The sequence below is a fragment of the Ambystoma mexicanum genome, chromosome 2p (genome assembly GCF_040938575.1).
Source record: "Ambystoma mexicanum isolate Mex_15411 chromosome 2p, UKY_AmexF1_1, whole genome shotgun sequence".
Classification (NCBI taxonomy): domain Eukaryota; kingdom Metazoa; phylum Chordata; class Amphibia; order Caudata; family Ambystomatidae; genus Ambystoma; species Ambystoma mexicanum.
Genome location: NC_090923.1, coordinates 675,561,279 through 675,586,278, shown reverse-complemented (window position 1 = coordinate 675,586,278; position 25,000 = coordinate 675,561,279). Strand labels below are relative to the sequence as shown.

The following is a 25,000-nucleotide window of genomic DNA, read 5'->3' as shown; positions in this document are numbered from 1 at the left end:
AGGAGTGTGGGTGAAGGAGTGGTGGTGTAAGGGGGTGGGGGTGACGAGAGAACACCCCATCAAAGCAGAAAGGTGTACATTAAAAATGCTCATTTAAACATTTCCAGCAGAGTTGCATGGGATCACAAACATTTTAACACAGCAATGTTGTGTAACACATTTCAACACACACAGACTCACACCTGCAGCCACAGGCCATCCTCCAGACTCGTCCCTTCCAGGTTGGAGTCTGGCAGGAATAGTGAGAATTATTGAAGAACTCGGCTGTTGTGGAAAGCACCCCTTCACACCTCCGCTCCATCCTGCCTTCGTGTAAATGGCTCATGGCTTTTAAGTCATGCCTGAAGCAGAACGTTTGGGGTCGTAATCTGCTCTTCTGATCGAAAATATATTGTCATTCTCTCGCGATATGCTCAAACCCTAGTGTGTCGTTTGTGGCGATGGCAGCAAACTCCCTCGGTCTCTGCCACATGTGGCAACAGTGACCTCTCTTTTCACTTTAGAAGAAGCACTAATCGTAAATGTATATTTGAAAGTGATATACTTCTCCTACAATGTAATGCTTATTATGTATGTTCAGACTATGGTCTGCCGAGCTACCATATAATCTCAAGTGCTGGTAATGGCAGTTAGGAGCTGCACTGATATCTCCTAACATTTAATGTATCACATTTGTGGTTACAAGGGTTGTGATTTTCCGTTTGCCCTCTCGAGATAAATGCCTATTGTGTTAGCTGTCCTGTTGAAGGGATCTGACCATTTTGGAAAATAAGGGAACATTTAGAGCGATTTACTCTATATCCCACTATTTAGGTGATGGTAAAAGCCGGTATACAGTGATTACCCAAAGACTAAAACTCTTGCTGTTGTTGCTCTCAATCATGAAAGTAACTATTTGCGTTTCATGAGTATGCTAATTTTGGCACTGAGTGCTGCAACTATTAAATCGTCCTAGTGGTATGTTTATTAATAGGCTGTAATTGCGACGAGTCATGTAACAAAGCTACAGGTGCGTTCTTGGGTTGCCGTATAACTTCATGTGTGAACTTGTCCCCAGACTGCGTCTTAAGTCATTTAGTCTAGGGCGCAACCACCCTTTATGTGCCTTATCTGTTCTTACCCGTCCACATCTCCAACAGTGATCAGTGTCTATTAGTTTCATTTTATGCAGTTTATCTGGTGTCCTATAACAGTCATGCCAAAACTTATACTAAGTCAGTTTTATCCTGGCTTCTCTTTTATATATGTATGATGTGAGCTTGCAATATCCGACCATTGTGATTCAGATAAAGGATAATTAAACAATTCTTCTAAATTGCTCTTCAACTTGAATTTTTTTCATAAAAATATAATTTGAATAAATGGATATTGAAATTCCTCTCGTTATATCTGGCACATAGATGGGTAATGAAGGGCCAAATCTGGATACAGAAAGCAAGGCCTTGATAATGCAACTTAATTACTTATCTACATAGTTCTGGATTGGATAGGGCGTACCTTGCTTGTAGTTATCTAAAAGATGACCTGTTATTTACCCTCCTTGGTATATCAGTGGCCTGTGTCATTCCACGTTTGACAGTTTACTGTAAGATTTCCTATTCTGATTGCAGTGTTCTTCCAAATTGGTGCTTCCTTATGGAGGAATGGGTGTACCCCCACCTGCCCACCACAGTGAATTTTATAACCTGCCAATTTGGGATTCAATATGTTGAATCAATGGTTGAGTTTCTTTTAACCATTAAAATTAGATCATGCGAGTAGAGTAAAAACTCAATCTCTCTGGTTTGCGGATACCTTTTTGATATGCTTGTTCTGGCATGTTTTTGCTGAGGGTGCAAGAGCCAATAAAACAGCAAGGATACTGTGGGCATCCCTGACGTGTACCTCCTGGTTATGTTGAACAGGTGCATTGGAGACAATAGCAAATGCTTTATTATATAGTGTATATATTTTAGAGATAGTGAACACCTTACGTAAATGTTTTAAGGGCTTCAAATGGTAATTGCCATTTGACAGTGCTTTTTTTGCTTCTTGGGTTGAAGCGTATTCTGCCTGCTTTATTATTCTGTTCCTGCTATATAGTATGTGCTGTAGCAGTCTAATGTTATCTGCAATTTTATTAGGTTTGATGCCTATTTGCGCATCATTCATTTTTTTTCTGTATAGCCTGTTTGCGATAATCTTTGCTAGTATTTTCATGTCGGTATTCATAAGTGATATTGGCCTAGAGCTGGAGGAGGGTGTAGGAACTTTATCAGGTGCCCTGTTTTATCTCGAGCTCATCATACAGATGCTTCAAATGCTGCTCTACTACCGATCTGCAAACATTATTAAATTGGCTTGGTGCAGGCCATCTATTTATTTGCATTTTTAAAGCGCTCGGGGGCATCGAGGCGCTGTTACAGAATTCTTTTATTTTGTTGTCTTAGTTGCATATTTATAACGCGCTTAAATACCCAGAGGTTTTCAAGCGCGGACCCGGGCATCAAACCTGTGTTCCTTCGGGTCGTCTTGCTTCCAAGGCGAGCATGTTGCCACTGAACTATCCCCCCGGGACACAGCTAACAAGGTAGCCTTATTGGATGGCATGTTTTTAATGGCTTCATGTATTGTTTTCACTCTTACAATATATATGATCCCCTGTCTGATTCACTGACTGCAGGTACTTGTATGTTCTCAAAGAAGGACTTTGTATGATATATTGAGTTCTCTCCAAGGTATAGAGTGAGATTTATTGTTTTTATTGAGTGCAGACCTAGCTTTGAGAAGCAACAGAGTGCTTTGCAGAGGTATACAACAGTGCAGATGCACAACAGAGGGCTTTTCAGAGGTAACCCCAGATATACAGGGGGTAGGATACAGCTGTACAGGGTGGAGGGGCTGGTGCTGACTGTATCTAGCGAGTCAGGTGGCGTGGGGATGACATGATGGCCTAGGTGTTGACAAGAAACTCTTTGCAGAGGTGGGTCTTGAGTTCTTTTCTGAATTGTAGGAGCGTGGGGGACTAGTCTGATGCTGATGGGGAGGAGGTTCCACAGTCTTCGAGCGAAGGCAGAGATTGCTTGTTGTCTGATGAATTTCCTTTTTGCAGCAGCAGATTTCAAGTCTGCATGTGTCCTGGCTTTTGGTGGTGCGCTGTTTGCTGGAGATGTTGATTTCTCCAGAGATGTTGATTTCTCCACGATGTAGCTTGGTGACTTGAGAGCGACTGCCTTATATATGATGCTCAAGATTTGAAGGTGATTTGTGCGTGCAGTGGGAGCCAGTGAAGGTCGATGAGGGCTGGGGTGATGGGGTTGTGTCTGCGTAGACCCTTGATGAGTTGTGCGGCCGGGTGTAGCACACTTCTCAGGGGCACAAGGGCGGATGACGAGAGGCTTTCGAGGAGGGCATTGGCCCCATCCAGGTGGGATAGGACCAGCGCTGTTTGCAGGGAGAGTTGACATTACGCAAGAGGGCGAGCTGATGCCAAGCTGTCTGAGTTTTCGTAGCTGTGTGTGTCCTGAAGGAGAGTTGACGTGCAACCCAAGGGACTTGACTGAGGAGGTGAGCTTTGGTGTGAATCCCTCAGGATTCATGTTTGATACAGGTCTGTATGTCTGGGTGACCGGTGTTGTTGGTGAAGAATAGGCATTTGGTTTTGGAGGGGTTGGGCTTCAAGTATGCACTGAACATCCAAGATTGGACCGGCGATGGGCAAGTTTTGAGCCTGTGGATGTCCTTGGATCGATCTTGAGATATAGCTCTGTGTCGGAATACTGGTGGATGTTGATGTTAGGGCTCCCAGCGGCTCCATGCATAGATTGAAGATTACTGGCGATTGGATGGAACCCTGGGGGCTCCACAGGTGATGGGTAGCATTGGCGATCTAGTGGACCATCTGAACCAACGGTTGGTGAGGTAGGACTTGAACCAGCGTAGGACAAGATCGCCGATCTCCATGCGCTGATGTAGGGTGTCTGCGCGCCTGGTGGTCTACTGTGTCGAAAGTGGTAGAGGGGTCGAGTAGAACCAGAAGGCAAGGGTGGCCTTCGTAAAAGATGCGTGTCGTCAACCACCTTTATGGTTGCAGTCTCTGTGCGGCGCCTGTGTTTTAACCCGTATTGGTCGGGTTTGGTGAAGATTGTTGGTGTCTGTGTTGCGCAGTTGCGCGGCGATGGCTTTCTCGATCTTACCTAGGAAGGGAAGATGGGTGATGGAGCTATAGGTACCTAGTTTGTCATGATCCAGAGTGGGTTTCTTTAGTTTAGGGAGGATTTGTCCTGCCTTAAGGGTCGATGGGAAGGTGCCTTGATTTAGGGAGCTGTTAATGATCTCCAAGTAGAAAAGGAGAGCGTCTGCAGGGAGGGTCTTGATGATGGATGCAGGGAGGACGTTGTCTGTATACAATATGGCTTTGAGGGCAGCCAAGGTTTCTACCAGGTCCTCAGTAGTGTGTGTCTTTTTAATGTTGTTCAGGGTGTTCCAGAGATTTCGTGAGGAAGGAAGTGAGGCGGGTCTGTGGATGCAGAGCTGGTGTATATGTGCTGGCGAAAACCTTGCTGAAGTTGTTGATGGCATTGCATTTTTCGATGCAGTGTGCTATGCCAGGATCGGGTAGTGGGTTGACGCAGTGCTTGACCGCCTTGAAGAGATCTCTGCTTTTGTTGTCGGCTTCTACTGTGGTGCTCGGATAGTAGGAGGCCTTGTTTTGTTGATTAGTTGTCGGCAGGTTGCTCGGACTTCCTTGAGGAGCGCCTGGTCGGATGCGGTCCTGGAGTTGCATAATGTTTTCCCTTGTTTCCTGATGACTCTTTTTTTCCTAGGTTGAGCTTTTGCATGTACCAGGGCGCTGATGGTTTTGGTCTGCAGGTGCGTTGTTTCATTTCATAGGTGCGTGTCGGTTGATGAAGGCTGAGAGGGTGGCATTGAGTGTTTCCAGTAGAGTCCCAGTTCAGTTGGGGGTGTTTGGTCCATGTGAGGTGGTGGTTGGCGGTGTCTTCTGTGAGGGCTTCCATCGGGAAGTTCTTGAAGGACATGAAGGTTTGTCTGATGGTGTAGAGTTCATTATTTAGATCTGACGGACAGGACCAGAAATGTACACTTACCACTAGATAATGGCCAGTGCTAATTGCCCAGGTGAGTAAAGAATGGGGTGTGTGTGTAGAATTGAGGTGGCAAGTCAATTTTTATGGCTGGCTATTAGCTTGAAACTTTACTTTTCTTTATCCTAGTGTGGGGTGTACCTTTAGAGATCCACCTTGTCTTAATAAGGGGGATATTTCCTACATTTCCTTTCTGCTGTGGTAGCGTTACCCTGCCCATATTGGTGTTTATTTTAAGAAGAATAGCAATTGTTTCAATTTGGTGTATATATGAAGATCATTCATGGATGGCTTTATTAAGTTGACCTAATGCTGATTCAGAAGTGGATCTAGTATAGTCGTTTGCTAGGTCCGTGTCTGTCCTTTCCAGTTCTTGTTATACCATTGTGTTTCTTTATGATGGAGGCTTTTTGAGTCATCGAAACCTCGGATGTATGCTTTCCTGGCTGCCCAATATGTATTTCTGTTCTACTAATTGGACATTTGAAGTGAAATATTCCCATAGGGATTCTGTTTCCCTGTATACATGAATATTCATTCTCCATCTAGATCTGGGGGACATGGGACATTTATTTAGGTAAAATATTGGTGTCATCTGAAATGGAAGTGATAATGCTACAAAGTAATGTAGTGATTGTAATCTCTGTATTTAGGATGTAATAGTAGCCCGGGTTGTAATAAACCATTATCCTTGACGAGTTTGTAAATATATTCCCATCCTCTTGAGTAAGTACGGGGTAGACTTTTCAGACCTCTCCAGGTCCCATTGCACATCTAGTTATTGGAGGAGATCGGATGGGAGGACATGATTTACACAGGAGAAGAAAGCAGTGTTGCCAATGTTCGGCCGATCGACTGAGCCCATCCGAAATCATTTCCTGTCATGTAGTCATATCATAATGCATCTGTTCACTGTCTTGAAACACTGCAATGTAGTCTTTTGTGTAATAAGATTGCAGCACGGTTCTTTTTACCATTTGGATTGGGATCTATGATAAACCTTCCCAATGTGCTTTTTGTTCAGTTTTTCTGCCTGCCCAACGCTGAGATGTTTTCTGTAAAAGGGCTGTGTAGGGGTGCGAATGATAATTTGTAGAAAAGCAAAATACACCACTTATTATAATCTGACGTGTAGCCCGGATTGTGTTACAAGTGGGGCCTGAAGTTAATGTAGTTGGGCCCACCGCAGTGACATTAACCTCTGTAAATACACCACCCGCCCCGAAATAAGAAAAAACCTACAATTTTAAAATATCACCGAAAGGGTCCTACCAGTGTATCGGTATTAGAGCTCTGCAGCAGCAAGTAATGAATGTACAGAAACAAAATGGAGAATGCTAAAAATGGTTGATTGGGAGGCATCGCCTGCATGCCAATTTGTGATGTCATCCTGCACCATCGGCCCAGGCAATTTACACCAATAAGGCAAAATACAGGGAATAAGCCAAATGTATTAGCAAAATAGCAGTGCAAAAGGTATGCAACACCAAACTGTAAAAATGTAAATAAGAAAGAATGGACAATTGAAGGACTACCTCTGTGATCCATTGTATCAATTCTGTTACTAGTGTGTCACCGGGCATGCAGTATGAAATACATTACAAAATGTGGATACAGAAGGGTATGTGATTCACTACATTATAGCTTGTGGTTAAGACGCACCAACATAAAAAGCCAACCTTCCATACAAACCGATCTTCCAGGGCAAGGTGGAAACACATGTACAGTTTAATGAGTACCTTGTTTAGAAATGTAAGTTAAAGGACCTATTTTTGATAAATATCTTCTAGAGATAGAAGTACAAACACAACTCCTCCTCCATCCCGACAGAATTGAGTTTGTCAACCGATTAAGCCTCACACTGCAAGGTTTTTGGAAATATTAAAGGTAGAGGTTTTAATATGAATCTTTTCCAGATCTGAATAGGGGTGTCACGGTATTAGTTTTATGACGGTACGATAACCTTCTTGCAAAATGACGGTATATCATAGTTATCGCGGTATAGCAGGTGGAGTTAACCAATCTTAACAAATATTTTCTAAAAGGTCATAAATTGTCAGATTTATCATCACAAACAAAACCAGGCACCCAGAGCCAGAATTGGGCTTTTCAACATACTTTTCACTGAAATGCCACCCCTTGCTTCCACCAAACACAAACACGTGTGGAGAGGAGGAGGGGGAGAGCCCTGCTGCGACTGGCAAAGCAAACTGAATAGCTTTTCTTAAGTGGTCATTTAGGCTTTTAGCTCCCCCACTGGCTACTGGTGAAGATGAACGTGTTGCCATATTTATAACATGCATGCCCCAGATCAATGGAGGCTGATGGTAGTATAAGCTTGTGCGCATACTCACACACGCACACATGCTCTCTTTACGTTATAGCCTTTAGTTTACTTGTGGGCCAAAAGGTGTTCAGTAATCAAGGACATGTCACCCTTTGGTATGGCAGCAGAGAATACCCACAGAGATGAATTTCGCAGTGTGACTTATATATTAATTCAATGATAGAACCAGGGACATCCCCCATTGTCATATGTTTAGCAAACATTATACATTATAAATATATAAACCCCAAAGCCGCCAACCCAAAGTAAACCCTTTTCCTTCTTGGCACTGTATTTATTCTTCCTATTGCTAACTTATTGATTTTGTGTCAGGCACGTGTAGTTTATGGAATGGCATTAAAAACTGCTCCAACTGAAACTACTTGGGAGATGGCACATCCAACAGTGCAAGACCAAGACTGCGCAGCACTTGCTTACTGCAGCTTTCCAAATCGGATTGAAAAGCACACTTAACGGTATACTGGTATAAACAATGTGACGGTTATTATTGTTCAATTGAGTGGTTCACGGTATGTTTAACGGTACACCGTTATACCGTTACATCCCTAGATCTCAAATTGTATGTGTTCTCTGATGTCTATGTTCATGAAATTGTCTTGCATCAGACGATTTAGGGTTATTCATTTTGTTGTGGATCGATGTCCATTCAATCTAACCATGGCTTTTGTTGACCCCCCTACCTCCGCAAAGTATGTGCCATACGGGCATCTAATAGGCTAGAATCTTCTCACCTGCAGTGGGGTGAAAAACTACATTACCTTTTGTGACGTTGTTACAATTACTGCAACACAAACATGGATATTGGTCTGCGTACGCTATTTGGATGCATAATACTAAAGATGGTTGAGGACGATCAAGCTTATTATGCATATTTTCAGACGTAGTCCTGAACTGGTCTAAAATGCATTGGCCACTTGGCTGCCTCTCAATTGATGAAGGAAGATGGTGCCACATTAAAAGATTACATCTAAATGTGATAAATGGCTAGTATTTTGCATATCTACAGATGAATTGGCAGTTTTCACGACTAGGGCGCAACCAGTGTTGGAGTAGCCTGCGCCAGTTTTTGTTGGCTCCCTTTTAGATCTGTAAATACATCTCAAACTCCACTTTACATGATACGTGGCCCCTTATGTAGCTATGCAAATGCACCTGCATTTTTGCCTGCAGTTCCACTTGCAACTAGAATACTGTGATCCACGCACACTTGCTGCTATTCGTATCCTGGGTAACCCATAAGATGCCACTGCCCATCGTATGCATGGCCTAGTATTCACATACTGGGACATATATCTCTGCCATGGAACTTGAATTCTCGCCGTCGGGATTTCCTTGACTTGTAAATCAAACAGAGGCCCTGATAGAGGCCCCATTGCTCATAAAATTCATTCACACCTCAACAGCTATGAATTTCTTCTCTTATCAGAAGCTATTTATTTGACAATGGGGTCGCCCAGAGCAGCTTTGCTGCATGCCACCTTTTAAAAGGTTTACTTTTGTGATTTTCTTGAAACACAAGGAAGTTTGATAAATACTCGGTCACAAAAAGCAATAATTGCGCATTTCAGAATTCCTATTGCATTTTCATGAATCTTGGTTGTATGCTATTCATTAGGCTCACGTCATCGAGCGTGTTTTATAAACATCTCGGTGAGAGCAACAGTGTTTGATATTTCTGATCTTCTTTTTCAGGGGTTTCAGGACTGTTTTAAGAATCGGAAGGTTTCATACGCGACTGACTAAAGAGGGTGGAGGACTAAGAAACGAAGCAAGAATGTTCTGAGGCACTGACACCACATGTATCTTAAGAGGTCCTGAAACACCTTTTTGAAGTGATCAATCATTTCCAGAAAACCTTTTTCCGGATCCCCCGGACAGCTGTATGGCTGATGCCGAAGGCGTGTGATGGAGTTACCTTTCTGCGCTGGGTGTGTATAGTTTTAACTAGCATCATTGTGACGCACCTGCCACCATGATGTTTCGTGATCAGGTGAGCAAGCTGTCTGACTGGTTCAAGGGCTGGAATGAGTGCGAACAAACTGTGGCCTTGCTTTCTCTCCTCAAGCGCATCACACGGACCCAAGCTCGCTTTTTGCAACTATGTTTAGAGCATTCGCTTGCAGATTGCACAGAGATACACATCCTGGAATCGGAGGCCAACAGTGCAGGTAGGAACTGTTTTCTTTGGCCTTTGACTGTTTTGCCTTGAGTGGCTGTTTGCTTGTGTTCTTAACATGTCTGTAGGAAGTTGTTTTTTTTTTTTACTTATTCTTCCAGGAACGTTCTAATATCTTGTTGAACCCCTGTTTGACTCTTTGTTACTGTACAGTTTAATTATTTTAAGACCCTATTGGGAAGGATTATTTGCTTGAAACTGCTTATTTTCTGCAGAGTTTAAAGTAGAAAATGGTTGCTTCTTGGCAGTCCCAAGGCAACAGCCCCCATACAGATCTTGTCTTTTCAACGTAGAAGCCGTCACAAGAACTAGAATGACTGAGAACATATCTGTTGGTTTTCTCTCTTGTAATGTGGCACAAAGGTAGGAAACTTCATTCCCAAAGAAATTATTCACTCATTTAGTGTACAAGGCACACTGCTTTCAAACATGCTGCTTGACAAATTGCAAAATTTGTTGTGTTGTGCAGTCCTCAAAAACTAACGTTTTTGTTAAATTATAATGCCGACTTTCAGAGAGAAAGATAAGTACATTATGTTCTACTCTGCATAACCCCATGAATTGGACGTGAAAGTCAAATCTTTACAGTAATAGGAATGTTTGGATGACGAGTCATTACAGACGCACCCTGTTTTACACACCTATTACAATAACAAGTATATATAATGTAGACATTCAAAGAAACCTGCAGACAAAAACATATAAAGACCGTCATGAACAAGACAGTTTAACCTATGAGATCAGTTATGCCTTGGCATTGAGTAATGTGCTTGTTTTGTTGGATAGACAGCAAGTGGCTTAATTAATGCTGTTATTGTTTTATACAACACACTGCTGCTGCTTGTATGGCCCTTTGTCACGTTGTTACCTTTAAAACATGTATTTGGTGAAAAGGTTCAGATTGATGTTGTGTGGACCGGAAGAAGCCTAGGTAAGTCAGCTGATTGGACACTTTGGGTATGTGTATGCAGAAGGGAGCCACAGTTCTTTGTCAGTTCGCTGCTAACCAGTTCGGCTTGTGAGCCAGGATGGGTTGAGAGTTGCTGGTGGGGGATTTGTAGAGTTGTGATAGTATTGGGGTTTGCAGTGGGGGGGGGCACTAGCTAGCTTCCCCAGTTGTCTTGCTCTTCTCCACACCTTCCTGCTTGCTCAGAATTCAATAATTCTTCATTGGCATGAGTAGGGGTGTAAATATCTAGCCAGTATACAAAATTACTTGCCACCTCAATTCCAAGCATGTGCACCGTTCGTTTGCCAAGAGTCAATTATCACCGGCCAGTGGCAGTTCTTGGGCAATGAGCCAAAAGTCAAATCCAAAGAGCCAATGAAAGTGCTTAAGTAGCAAGAAAAACAAGTTTATTACATGCAGCCACAGCCAGGAGCAATTAAAAAAATCATTCAACATTTCATCATTAAATTGCGCTTTTTATAGGAATGAGTGACATGATGTCTGTGACTACGTTTCAAAATGCATGTGAATTCACATTACCTGATTGGACAGTGGCTTCTATCACATATATACGTCTATACAATACCTAAGCCCTGTTGGCCTTTCCTATTCTTTGTGACCACTCTAATGCAGAGTTTGAAATTGAGATCCAATGAGCAGGAGCTAAAACCAGTTCGTGGTTGTCGAGCCTCATCCCATAGGCAGGAACTACCCACCAGCGACCCAGGAGCTGCCAGAGATGTTCATTTATGCATTGTATTTAAATGTGTATTAGATGTGTGCTAATTCTTCTTCGTTAACATTCTCAATTACTCAAAGTTAATGTCACGTGACATGGTTGGAGGGCACCAGTTGGCTCCCGGGACCCAAACGTAGCTCCTGGTAGCTGTTGGTTTCAAGATAACCAGACTCTACTATGCTAGAAGCAGGAGCTAAATGGATCCCCGCTCCCCTCCGTTTCGAACCCTGCTAATGCCCTTCTCTGGACAATGACTTCATAATTTGATTACCCTGCTTCGCCATTACTAATTGGTCGTGTGTGAATTTGCACACTTTGCAACAGATCAGTCCTCATTGGCTATCCCACCTGGAGTGTTCCATGGTGGGAGTCTTACTCCTTTGTTGACCTATCATTTAGTGAGAGTGTAGAAAGTGTGGCAACAAAAATGAATATTGCACTACTTTCTCAAGAGACCCAAAGGTTGGCACCAGCTGACCGTTCTCAGCCTTGTGACTGTACAAATGACAGTTAATATTGCGATTTCTCTTCGGAAACATGTTTCACCTTTTGGTACACTTCCTTTCTTTCCCGTGATGGAACTAGATAACTTCATGAAGCTTATTTCTTGTCACATTGCTCAGACCATGTGCAAATCTGCAACGTACGTTTGTGTGGGTTGTTTTTGGTTCTTGTGAATAGATGTTTTTAGAGAGTCATCAAAACATTTTAATGCACCTCCCACCTTTCCCTTGTCCCCTACATTGATCAAGAGTCTCCTTGCTTGGTCATGAATTCTTCTTCTTTCTAACATTCTTCATCAAAGCACCCCTGTTGCTTGGTGCTTGTAACTTCACTCTTAAGTAGGAATTTTTCTGCCAGAGGGCACTGTCTCCTGCCTCATCAACTTCGTCTGGTTCACATTGCAGCACACTAACATGTTCGCACCAAACTGTGGCCTTCACTTTGCAAGTTTTAAGCAATGTGTAAGAACATAACTGTTATATTTTTCACTTGTTTAAGTCTTGGGTATCTGCTCTACCCTCTTTGTTTCTAGCCAATCTCGGCAGCTTTTGAAAGAAATCTCAATGTTTCTCTGCGTCCTAGTTTTTTAACTACATGTAAAAGGCTGCTTTTCAAGATATATTTAATTTCAGTATGGCACGAAATCCAGATGCTACATGCCGGCTTGCTACCACGAATTTCTATATATTTCTTACTATTTTCTATGACTGTCTATTGTACTTCTATGAACATGTTCAATTATAGGAAGTGCCATGTGTCTCCTTCCATTACTTATGAATTAATCCTACTTCAAATGTACTGCTGCATTCTGATCACCATCTACGCGTTTGGGGCATTGGATCTGCCTCCATACATTCCCTCGCCCCTTTCATTTCTTCCTGAACAACCTCTCTCATTAACTTCTCATACCTCAATTCTTGCTCCCCAGCCCAATTATGTATGGTTTTGGCACCCATATCTTGCTGATATTTCTCAAATGTCCTCCCCCTTTGCATAATCCCATAGGCTGCATCCTAGGAAACTACAATCTCCGTCTGCTGTAGGATCTACGTAGAATTCAAAATCGTTTTCTGGTTCTGGGGTTGGGGACCAAACTGTTCCTGGTGGGCCGATTGGGTGCTCAATTTGCACCATTTTGGCTTTGCTTTTATCTCTAAATTGTCTGAGTGTTCATCTTTGTAAATAGTGGCACCCCTGTTCTTTACTGTAAGTACTCTTTACCTTATCGGGAGACACAACAAACCAGTATTACTTGGCACAAGCACCAGATCAAAATTAGGAGGACAAGAATTGGGAAAAGTACTTTGCATGTGTTTGTTAGCCAGTTTAGCATCCATGAAAATCTTTTAGCCAACTGATCTGATTACTCCTTTTATATCCATACCTGTCTGCAAATTATGGAGGGCCTCAATGGCTATACTTAAATGATTCATTGTCTTTGTCGGCACGCAGGTACAACATGTTGCCACTATCTTCTTGCAGACCCCTCCCTGCATGGCTTTGAGGAAATCCATGGCTTTGAGGAGATCCAATAGTATGCGATTTTTGTAGTTTCATGATTTGCATGGGCACTGAAGGCAACTGGGGTGTCAATTTGGAATTGTAAGATGTTTCTCTGGTATGAGTAGTCCTGGCTCATGAGGTGTTATGAGGGAGTGTACTACATTACGCGATGATGGTAAATAAAAATAAGCCTTGCGCGCACATTGCCAAAATAAGTCCATTAAGATGGATGTTCATCACCTAAAGCAAGAGTTCTGTTGCAATTTACATTCTGACCCACAGGTACGCTTACTTTGCCCCTGAAACAGAATGAAGATAGTGAGTTTCTGTGCCTTAACAAGTTGATATGTTGCTGGGAGCTTGTCAATCTACTAACCTGTGAATCACATATACTGCTGCATTTTTATGACATCTTCTGTATACCCCACCAGTTCCTCTGCTTTGAACACTACTTGCCCCTTCAACCACATTTTATTTAAGTAGGTTGCTCCTTCAATATACATATGTGGTCTTATAGCACAGCGTATATAATCTTGTCCTTCTTTTCCTGCACATTCAGCTTTATTTACTTTTTTCAATCTTGCCTGTACTTTGTGTGTGTCCCTGAAACTGATTGTAGTTTGAGTACCCAAGTATGGCACTAGTCCTTCAAGAAGTAGTTGATCTGGTTATCATATCATCTGTCAATGAAGCATAAAGGTGCCTTTATTGTATAGGGTGCCCTTCTGTTGGGGGGTGGAGGGGCCAACTGCATGTGGTATTGGCCTACATGCATGGCATGAGTCATTATACTGGGTCCTGCCTATCTCTTTCATTGTGTCATACCAGATATTTGCCCCTTCTGAATGGTGTTAATGTATGATATTGGCCTGTAGATTTACTTCTATTTTAATTTCTGTCTCGTCACAGGGTTCTCCAATTACTGTTAAATTCACTACTTTAGTTCCTTTGTTTCACTTTCAACCCCTAAATTCATTATTTCCATCATAAAACGAGAGAAGAAAACAAACCATATCCCTAAGTACAATTTCTTCATGCTTTTACTATTTTCTGTTTGTGCCTCAGGAATTTGTTCTGACTACCCTGTTCCTTTGTTGCCCAAACGGACACACTGATTCTATATAGGTTTTCATAATCTCTACTGTACTCCACTTTGGTTAATGGTGCTTTTTCTATGGCTGTCTTGCTGAGTTTCCGATGTTTTGCTGGTGTCCCTTCGAATGTCACTAGATGACCCCACGCGCGCCAGCCGTTCAGCTTCACGGCAGTGGGTGTGCTGTATATCACCTTATGAGGACCTGTGAACTTTGGCTGTTTCCACTTTCTGTTGTGTCTTTTCGCATAGATCTTTCCTGGGGTGGAACTGTATGGGTTGCGATGTCTCTACGCTGCTTGTGTTTGGTGTGGCCTGTTGGAGCCCTTTGGAGATTACCTTGTGGGATATAAGTGAGGCACATGTTGATAGGTCCCTAAGGTACACATTACATTTCTCCCCCAGAATCTCTCGGCTCATGTGAGCATTGATTGCTGTTCGTGTTGGGGCAACCAGCGTTTGCATCATCTGACCTGTCACTACCTCATGCAGTGACAGGTGGTTGTCCTTGCTCTGCTGGTTGCGCAAACTGAACAGTGCTAAGGCTAGGTAATATAGCCAGCTCTTTTTAACTAGCTTGTTCTTCAGCAAACCATTTAATCGTTCCAATACTCTTTTGGCTTGTGGGTGGTAAGCTGTGCAACGCTTAGGTTTAATTCCCAATAATGTGGTGATTTCACTAAAGAGCTCGTTTGCAAAATGAGGGCCATTGTCCAACCTCAGGATATCTCATATTGCCCACCTTGTAAATACCTCTCTGATTATTAAAAATAAAATAAAAATTTGGCTGCAGATTTTGCTTCAGCCTGTACACATGGACCATCCTCAATCCATCTTGACACTGGGCACATTAACATGATCATGTAATGAAAGTTACTGCACCTGTTAGCCATGTCAACAAAATCGACATGGAGTTCCTTGAAGGGCCTGAGGGGCAGGGCAAAGTTTCTCTGAGTTTTCAAGGTATGGACAGCTTTTTTCTGCAACTCTACAATGTGCGCATGGACATTGAGTTGTACGATTCTGGTAATTGCGTAATTGCTTTTTTACTGCTATAACAGGCGTTTTGCTTTCCATTGGAAAGGGCATATAAGCTACCTGTTTGGTGGCTGCGTCTGTCGCTGGGTTTCCACATGAAATTGGATCTGTTCCTCTGGTGTGTGCTGCACACTTCACAATTGCTAAATGGAGGGGACATTTCAAAGCATCTATTAGTCAGAAAAATAATGCTGCATGTTGAACTGGGGATCCATTCAATTTCCTATACCCTCTCCTGCGCCATCTTGATAGACCCGAGTATATGTTTACAAATTCTGAATCTGTGAAAATGGTGTGGTCCGATGATGCCTCAAGAGCTTCTATCCGTGCTACGACTTCTGCTGCTTGTGCTAAAAAGTGAGTGTAATCTTCTTTGCATTACTATCCGATATTATTCTTCCTGCCCCTTCACATATCTTACCACTGCTACCCCTGTGGGCCTCCGTCCATTCGCCTGATCTATCCCTGATGACCTGTCAACGTACAGTATTTCTCCTGTATAGAGTGCATCATCATTCACTCTGCTGCTCTCTTCAGGAGTTCCTTCAGATGCTGCACAGTTGTGTACCTGATCTTTTGGTTCAATAGGCTTTTGTGACACCTAATTATGTTAATGGCGTAGTTAGACAATGTTCGATCGTAGCCAGAGGCTAACTGTGTGGTGAGGGTTAGTTATTTCTTTCCAGAATTAAACCTGCATGATCAACATATAATATTACTGGGCATCCCAATGTGATTGTGGCAGATTTCTGAATTGCAAATGCAGCGTATGTCGGAGCCTGCTCGCATGGGGAAACTGCTCTGCATCCTAAAAGCCTGCTGTAGTATGCAAAGGTCTTAGGTTTCAGAGATGATCGTTGTGTGAGAACTGCTCTCATTACCTGTCCACCAGAAATTGTGAGGAAAAAATAGAATGGCTTGTTGTAATTTGGTGTTGCTAACACTGGTGCATTACTGATGCTATTTTGAGAATTTTCAAAACCTTCTGTCATCTTGTCTGTCCATTCAAGAGATCCCTTTCTCTTTTGTGCATCTGTTAGTGCTTGCAGTAAGGGCCTGACACGTGGAGTAATCAATCAAAAATCCATGTCCTGCAATAGTTGGGCAACCCTAGGAACTGCTGCATTTACTTGACTGTAGTAGGCTGGGGTATATTGTGCATTGCTGTTGCTCTGTCTGGGGTGATTTATCTCTGCAGAGGATAGTATCTGCCCTAGGTACACTACCTCATTTTTACAGTATTGATACTTCTCTTGTCTACTTGTACCCCTTGTCTGCGAGTAGTCTTAGGGGCTGTAGAGCATCTTCCCTACACTGTTCCTCTGTTGTGCTGCATACTAACAGGTCTACCTATTGTAGTACTGTGCTTGATATTTGTATGTTTCCCAAGTCCATTTGGAGTACCCTATTGAAAACACTGGGGGAATCGTTAACCTTGTGGTAAACGAGTTTGTTGGTATCGCTGTCCGCGGTAGATATACGCAGTGAGATGCTGGGAATCTGAATGCAATGGCACCGAAAAGCAGGCTGCTTTTTTTTTTTTTTTTTTTTTTTTTTTTTTGATCAATCACAGTGAAATAAGCTGTGTCTGCAGGGATATTGCATAGTATCATGACTGGATTGAGCACTAATGGATATTCTGCTTCCACATCATTATTTAGAGGGCAGACATTTTGTATGAACCTTGTTTCACAGGGTAAATAGCCCTATTACGTGGAGAAGTAGATGGTACTGTAATGCTTTCCTCAACTAGTGCAGTAATGGTTTCCTATGTTCCTTCATCTGCCTCTCTTGACAGTGGGTACTATTTTACTCTAGGTTAGTATCGCTCCTGGTTTGTTTGATTTTCATTGCGCCTATGCTATTCAGTAGGCCTATGTCGTGGTCTGTCCGTCCATAGACAACTGGGCACCTTTGCCATGTCCTCATACAACTGTGATGGTGATGCTGTGGCAGGCAATTATTTATTTGCTATTTCTCTGTGCTGATTTACCATGTGGCAGGATATGCATATTTCAAACACTATTTTCCCTTCCTCTTCTGTGTCTGTGAAAAATCGCTCATCAGTTATTTCTCTCAACGGCAGTGTGGGGTCTATGCACAATAGTGTGCGCCATTCTATTCCCTCTTCATCAGTGCTTGTTAGAATGATTGCATCTTTCACTGCTTCTGTGTGTAGGGCAAACATTGTTCCTGGTGCTCTTTCTTGTGGGACCGCTGGTCTAAATGCAAATGCAAATCGGGACGGTCACTGTGTACACAAACATTGGTACATGCAAGGGTAGTGCTTGACCCGCGCTCGTGCTACAGAGCGCTTGGATGACTACCGCTAATCTGGTAAAATGCATGCCTGGTGTGGAGCACACTATCCTTTTATTTGTAAATGAGATGGTCATATTCAGTTTGCTCAAGAGGTCTCTTCCCAATAACTTTACGGGTGCTGTATAGTAATGGTGGTAACACTTGCTGTGTCCCTACAGTGGTGGGTAGATCTTCTGTGAATGAAGCCATAGTAATAGCCACAAAGAATCCCTGCGTGGCCATACTTCTGTATCCACCATGAAGGTGAACATCATGTCTCCTATCTTCACTCCCACCTTCTGTTCTTTTTCTGGGTCTGCGGGGTGGGGGAATGCTATGTCCTATTGTGGGCACATGTTCGTTCCAGGGAGCAGTAAAGGATTACCTCCCAGGACACTTGCTCCAATGTAATGTCACTGTCCCTCATAGGAATGCATTTTTCTCCCATGGTGGTGTGGTAGCTTGGGAAGGCGCTTGCAGTATGGCGTTCTGCATAATATTTGGAGTTGGCTATTGTATAGGCTACACCTGTGTGGTGGCCTTTGCATGCTTGAGCCCTACATTCGGTGGTTGTGGGGCTCCTGGGGCGTACATGTGCCTGGGTGCTACTGTGACCTGGGGCATATGCTGGCATCTTGTACGGTAGAACATTGGTCTGGGGGATGCACCTGGATGATACTGCATGGGAGGGCTTGCTTCAGGATGGTCGTGCCATGTGTTCCACTTTCCCACATGACCAACAGGGCCCTTTGCATCGTGGTTTTAGTCCTCCACTGCCACCCCCGGTCTCTTTGGGAGTTTCCGCTTGCCTCCTGTACTCCCATCTCTCTTCCCCCCTGACCCCTGATCCTACTGCCCATCTTTGCGGCAGATCTTGTTCATATCACCAATCTTTGGCATTGCAACTAATGCTCCTTCCATTCCCACTTCTACTCGTGCGCTTGTTCTTCTTGCTCCCTTTATTTCTCAAGCTATTGTTTACTATAATGCATGCTTGCATTCGCGCTATCGCTTTGCTTTAATGTCCACTATTTCATCCACATCTGTCCGTATCTGTGGTGAGACCTCTGCGTAACATGTCATAAAATATTGGTATGCTCTTATTCCATGCTTCCCGTCTCTTCTTGCTACATTTCCTGTATTGAATGAATGTATAGGGCAGGGTCCTCATCTTTCTTCATAGTGCGGGCCATAATTAATCCTAGATCAGGTTTATCTGGCTATGTTCTTCTCAGGGCATCCCAGACACTGGCTCAGCAGTTAAAGGGAGCCCTGGCATGTGCATCACTCTCTAGCCAAACCCCAGGGTACCCCACCTCTTCCAAAATTCTGTTTGTTCCCCTAATATAGCATTGCACAAGCTCCTTGTCTCCTACTGCAAACATGACTCCTGTTGTCTGTCTGTTTTTTTTTTCCCCCCTAGGGCGTAATCCACTTCTCTGCTCCTGCTGTGAGTGTAGGCAATGTATTCATTAGATTATTTTTATCCATGTGCGGCCGTTCCTTTCTGTTCTCAAGAGGAATTGTGTCCCTTTCTTTTCTTAAAAAATGCTTTCACTCTGTTTTTCCCCCTCGCTACTGCCATTAGCCTTGAGCGAGGTCTAAGCCTTTCCTTCCATGGTGTTCTCTGCCTCAGCTCTTCCCGTCTTTCACATCCTCCTCCTGTTCCTCCTCTCCCGCCGAAGCTTAATTGAAGCATCGCTGGTTTTGCGCTCTATATAATGAACCCTCTTCATTCCTCCTTTCTGCTCAGTTTCCCCTCTTCTGTCTCTATTTTAATATCCTTAATCACTGCGCTATCCATTTTTATTTCTTCTTTCAAACTTTGTTTTTTAAATGGTCATGTTATCAGCAACACAGTACAACGTTGCATACATACAATGTGCAACGTTTCGGCAATTAACATCTGGAATGTTTCAATATCTTAACTGCTAGGGTTCAAGAGCTGTCCATTTCTCATACATAAATTCTGAACGGGCCCCAGATGTCCTTTGGGGGACATGTGTTGGGTACAGAGAACAGATTCTTCTTCACACTCATTCACATAAGTTAACTTGCGTAGCCAATCATCGAGTTTGGGTGCATGTTTAGATTTCCAACACTTCAGTATGCATTTCTTAGCCACAGCACATGCAACATTAAACCATCTTCTTGTGATCTTAGTGGCTTTACCAATATCGCCAAATAGGTGCAAGAAAAGATGTAATGTGAACTATATCTTCTATAGCCTCAGCAACACATCCCCAAAAAGATGCGATCAAGGGGCATGCCTAGTACATGTGGAAGGCATCAACCTGTGGACTACCACATTTTAAATGTAATATATAATTAATGTAATAACAGTACAGTCTGTCATGAATTTAGCCATTCTAGCTGAATCTGGTGCAACCCAGCATTCGGAGATTGTTTGGATTAACTGACAGTTTTTGCGCCATTTATCGGTCCTGACTTATGCTGTTCCCATCTTCATCTTGTATCCAGGCTTGCAACATTATGTCTGGCTCTGCCAGGAATGTTGTCAGGCCTAGTACGGTAGTCGCCTGTCTGTATCCCATTTCCTTCCCACTCTTCCCCTCCCTTCCTTTGTCTTAGCTCTTGCTGTATCTGAAATGTCGTCAGGCTGAGTATGAAAGTTAATTTCACATCCCCCTGTTCAAGGCCTGTAAGAATGTCATTACATTTTCCCTTGTTCCCTCGAACACATAGATTATATAGAGCCTGTACACAATCATATCCTCTATCATGGTTTCCACTCATGCCTCCCATGTTGATTTGATTGAGTTTTGAGGAGGAATATGAGATTGTGAACACCGTTTTTCACAGCCCCTTTTTCCAGACATGATGGCTGTTATGCATTCGTGTGTGTCTGATTCCTTCGGGAATGATGGCCATCTCTTACTAAATGCAGCTCTCATTTGGTAATATTGCAATAGTTTCAACTGTCCGCCCCAATAGTATTTACAAAATCATCTGGATACATGTCACCTAATCTCAATTGCTTAGCAGATTCCCAGGTTTTCTGTAGAGCTTCATCGAAGGTGGGGGAAATTCCGGGAAAGAACCATAATGGGGCTCCTCTGTCATAGGGCGTCTGCACATTAATTTTCACTAACATTTTCGACCATGCACTGACAGTGGTACTAACTGGGTCAAATGTGCAGGAGTCCCTGTGTCGTACACTAAATATAACTGAACTGAGATCAGTGGAGGACGCAGCATATCTTTCTAATGGTATGTGCGGAGCTGTGTCCTCGGGGGGAGGGGGGGGGGGGTTATACTAATGTTTTGCAAATTGGGCCTATGATGCCAAGTAGTAAAGCTCAATCGGGTCCTGTTAGGTCGCCACTTGTGTATGGTTCTGCTAGTTTCTGTGAGTTTATCCTTGCCACACTAGGTCCCAATACAAATGTAGTAACTAGTGATTTTAGCTTGATGAAGCAGGCCCTTGCTGGCCATAGAGGGATATTCCAGAAAAAATATAGCCATTTTGGGAGCACCACCATTTTCAAAATCGCCACCTGCCCATGGGGCGAAGTTGGGAGTTTAGCCCACATCGGTAGCTTTGTTGACAGTTGTTGCAAGTAGGCTTCGTAATTGTCCGCATACAATGTTTGCCGGTCTCTCGACGCCATAATACCCAAGTCCCGGAAGCGAATGGGTGCCCATTTAAACCCACCGATGATGGATTGATGGATGGATGTGTGGTAATGGGAGTGATGGGGAACATTTCTGATTTGGAATCGTTCTATAGCCGGAGTAGTGCGTACACTCGTGAATGGCCTTCATTATGGGTTCAAGATTGTGTTCTGGGTCTCCGACATATAGGCGGGTGTCACCGGCATATGAAGATATTTGTGGGGACCCGCTTTTTCTAATCTCCCTGTGTCCGTGAACTTGCCTGACAAAGGCAGCCATGGGCTCGATGGTTAGGGCAAACAGTATTGGGAAGAAGGGGCAAACATGTCTTGTGCCACTTCTGAGCAAGAATATTGTTGACAATGTTCTATTTGTGAGGACTCTCACTCCCGGGTTGGTATATAGGAGTCGGACACAACTCGGGAAATAAGGACGAATCCCAAAGCTGCTCCGCACCAAGAACAAATATTTCCATGATACAGAGTCTAATGCCTCTTCGGCATCTAGGGTGGACACTATAGCTTTTGCTTCCGGACTCACCTGAGCCATCACCCCAAACAAACGACAGAGATTAAAAGGGCGTCGATCTTGTGGGAATGAAACCAAATTGATCCGGATGCACTAAATGGGGCATATTGGGGAGAAGCCTCGTGGCCAGGATTTTCGTGAATATTTTGGCATCCGTATTAATGAATGATAGAGGTTTATATGAGGCCATATCGTGCGGGGGTCGGTGCGGTTTTAGTAACACTGTAATAAAGGCTTCCCGCATCGACTGCGGAAGTGTGCCCCGTTACTTACATTCTTATCATACTCCCAGCAGGATAGGTGCCAATTCCTGGTGTAATTCCTCATATAACTCGATTCCCAGGCCATCTGATCTGGGCACTTTCCCGGATGTCAGCGACTGAATCGCACTAACAATTTCCTCCTGTGTTATGGGTTGATCTAATGTCAGTTGGACCCAGTTTATTTAAATATCAAGAAAGTTCATCTTCCATGACCTCTTCTCGGTTGGAATATAGTGTTGAATAGAAATGTGTCAATGTGTCGTTTGTCTTTATCATGGGTCATAATTGAACAGTCTGTAGCTTAAAACCCTGCAATGGGGCTGCAACAGTTCTCGGCTTGAAATAGATTAGCCAGTGATGGGACCAATGGTGACTAACAATGGTTCTGATATTAGACTTTGAATAGGTTTGTTTGCAAATCCCACTGATGTATTAATATTACAGAGAGGGGTATGTAAGACAATATTTTGTGTGATATCGATGTGTTGGAGGCACCAGTATCTAGCAGGAATTGAGTCTGCTTGCTGTGTACCACCATTTCAACATATGGTCCTTTTGGATCTACAGAAATATTCACATGTGTCCCTTTCCTCTACACGGAAGCCCCATTCCACATAGTCACCTATTCTATAGTCGTCCACATAATAATCCCATGCCGAATACTGCTCACCCTGTCGTGAGTCAAAGTGAGTGAACTGGTCGCTATTTCCTTCAGGTGCCCCACTATTTGAATGCCATCGTCAGCCTTTATAAATGCTTCCCTTGACATGCCGTGGCTCCATGAGTGACCACAACCTCTGCTTAGTGAACATTCTCGGATCCAATAAGCCTCAGCCTTACAATAGTGACAATCCGTGTCCACTAGTGTTTCACCACCTGGTGGTGCGTTTCCTCATCTTACTCTGTACATGCGTCTTACTCTCTGCATGCGTTTGTTTCTCCTACCTCTTTCGGGAAAGGCTGCTGCATTAATGCTCTGGTCTTTAACTGTCTCATTTTCCTTTCCTTTACCTCCTTGTCTTTACCATGGCGATTTGCATAATCCCTAGTAATGGTCTGTTCTTTCGTCAGCTCTTTAGCAGGGTTCCTGGCCATCTGTGTGGATCTTGTCTCATATTAGAGAGATTTCTTTAAATTGTACTTTTTCTCACATTTGGGGCATTGGATCTGTAGCCATACAGCAAGTATAGCTTGCAAATTGGCCCTAGAGGTGGGATCTCAATGATAGTGTTGCAGGCTTCCAGATATTCTACTGCTTTTTCTGCTGCCTCTGGCATTTTCTCTTGCAGAATTTGGCATTTTCTCTTGCAGAATTTGTATTTTTCCCCTTCTAGAACTTTGTGCATTTTGTATTTGACAGTTTTTAGCATAAATTGTTTGCCTCTGTCTGGGCTTCCCTTTGATTTATTTGTCTATGTTCACTTCTGTGAGAATGTCAATTTGGGAGATGGAGGGAATGGGGGGGTTGCATGTTTCGTTCATAACGGATACCAGAACCAACATAACGCAATGTGGATAGCTTCTTGAGTTTTTGGTGGGTTTGTTCTTTTGATAGTGTGTTTTGAGCGCTTGGATATTAAAGGATCTCTTTTTTTTTTTCTTTCCTTTTATATGGATCTCTAACTTTGCTGTTCATTTCACTGTCAATAACGGGCGTCATCCTAGTTCTGCTCGGCATGCATTGCTCGAAGTATTCCTGTGGACTCTCTGAAGGACAGATTGTGAATACCTTTGTTTGGACTACTCTACAATGTTGTTGAATCTTTAGTGTAATTTAGACCTCCCTGTCCTATAGGAGGATTGATTACACAGTCTCGTAACTTGTAGTGTTGCACTTTTGGGCGGCATTTCATGGTGTTTGGATTTTGTGACAAATGCTTGCATGACCTTATTTTGTAGGTATTTAATGGGTTTGTTAACTTTTTCCAAGCCTTTCAATATTATTCTTATGTAAGTGTGTTTGGATGTGTCTTAAATGTCTTTCGCTCTAACTTTTATTATTGGTTTTGTTTTTTGTTTTTGATGGAACATCACTTTGCATTGGCTTTATGTTCAGGCACCATCGTTTATTATTTCAGTAATTCTCAAATATGAATGGGCTTTGTTTCAGTGCTTGTTCTGTCTTCTACAAAATAACTGGGTCATTGTACTGTGACAACTGCGCTCTATCCCATAGTGTTAGTCCATGTACTAGTGACTACTAGCCAGACATTAATTCATTTGCCTCAATTCACCTTCACAGAGCAGGCTATTTCTTAATCGCCAAGTGGCAATTCTCGTTTTTCAGTGGCACGGGCCAATTTGGAGGCCTTGTCTAAAGTGATTGCCAAGACATTCAGATTATATTTTGAATAGACTTGGTTTAAGGAAACATCCTTACCACACTCCATGCTACTTGAAAGGAGTCTGTCCCCTGTTAAATTTTACGGAGGCTTCTTCTATTTGAAATTATTCAGGGTGCAAAATATGTACTAGGCTCTAGTTATTGGCTAGTAATAATTAAAGCATACTGTTTCATTTTAAATTCCTGCTAGACCATTTCCTGGAGTCAAAAGAGCACCCTTATGTGTCTGGTTAGAAAGCATTTGCTCCCTTGCAGGACTTGTGTGGCAATCCCACACTGCTGCCATTAAGCACAATGACAAAGCATTAAGCAATTGATATGTTGCACCTCCGCATTGGTGCCTGATTGGGCTCACAGTTGGCCACATTGCGTAATACCCTCATGTCAAAGAGTGCTTCCAGTGAGAGACAAGTGCAGCATCAGAATATATTTTATTTTCTCCCAGCTTCTTCACTGGGTCAAATAGTGTTATCTTGGGGAAAATCATTCACTCTC

The 25,000-nt window shown here is 43.0% G+C and overlaps 1 protein-coding gene across 5 annotated transcripts in view; it reads left to right on the top strand.

Moving 5' to 3' along the window:
- SAMD4B (sterile alpha motif domain containing 4B) overlaps window positions 1–25,000 on the top strand; it is a 1,200,154-nt gene that overhangs the window by 9,431 nt on the left and 1,165,723 nt on the right. For all 5 annotated transcript variants that reach the window (XM_069644257.1, XM_069644253.1, XM_069644254.1 and 2 more), the window contains exon 2: window positions 9,124–9,599. In XM_069644257.1, the coding sequence (XP_069500358.1) occupies window positions 9,404–9,599 (196 nt within the window). In that variant the 5' untranslated portion in view covers window positions 9,124–9,403. The remainder of the gene's footprint in view (window positions 1–9,123; window positions 9,600–25,000) is intronic.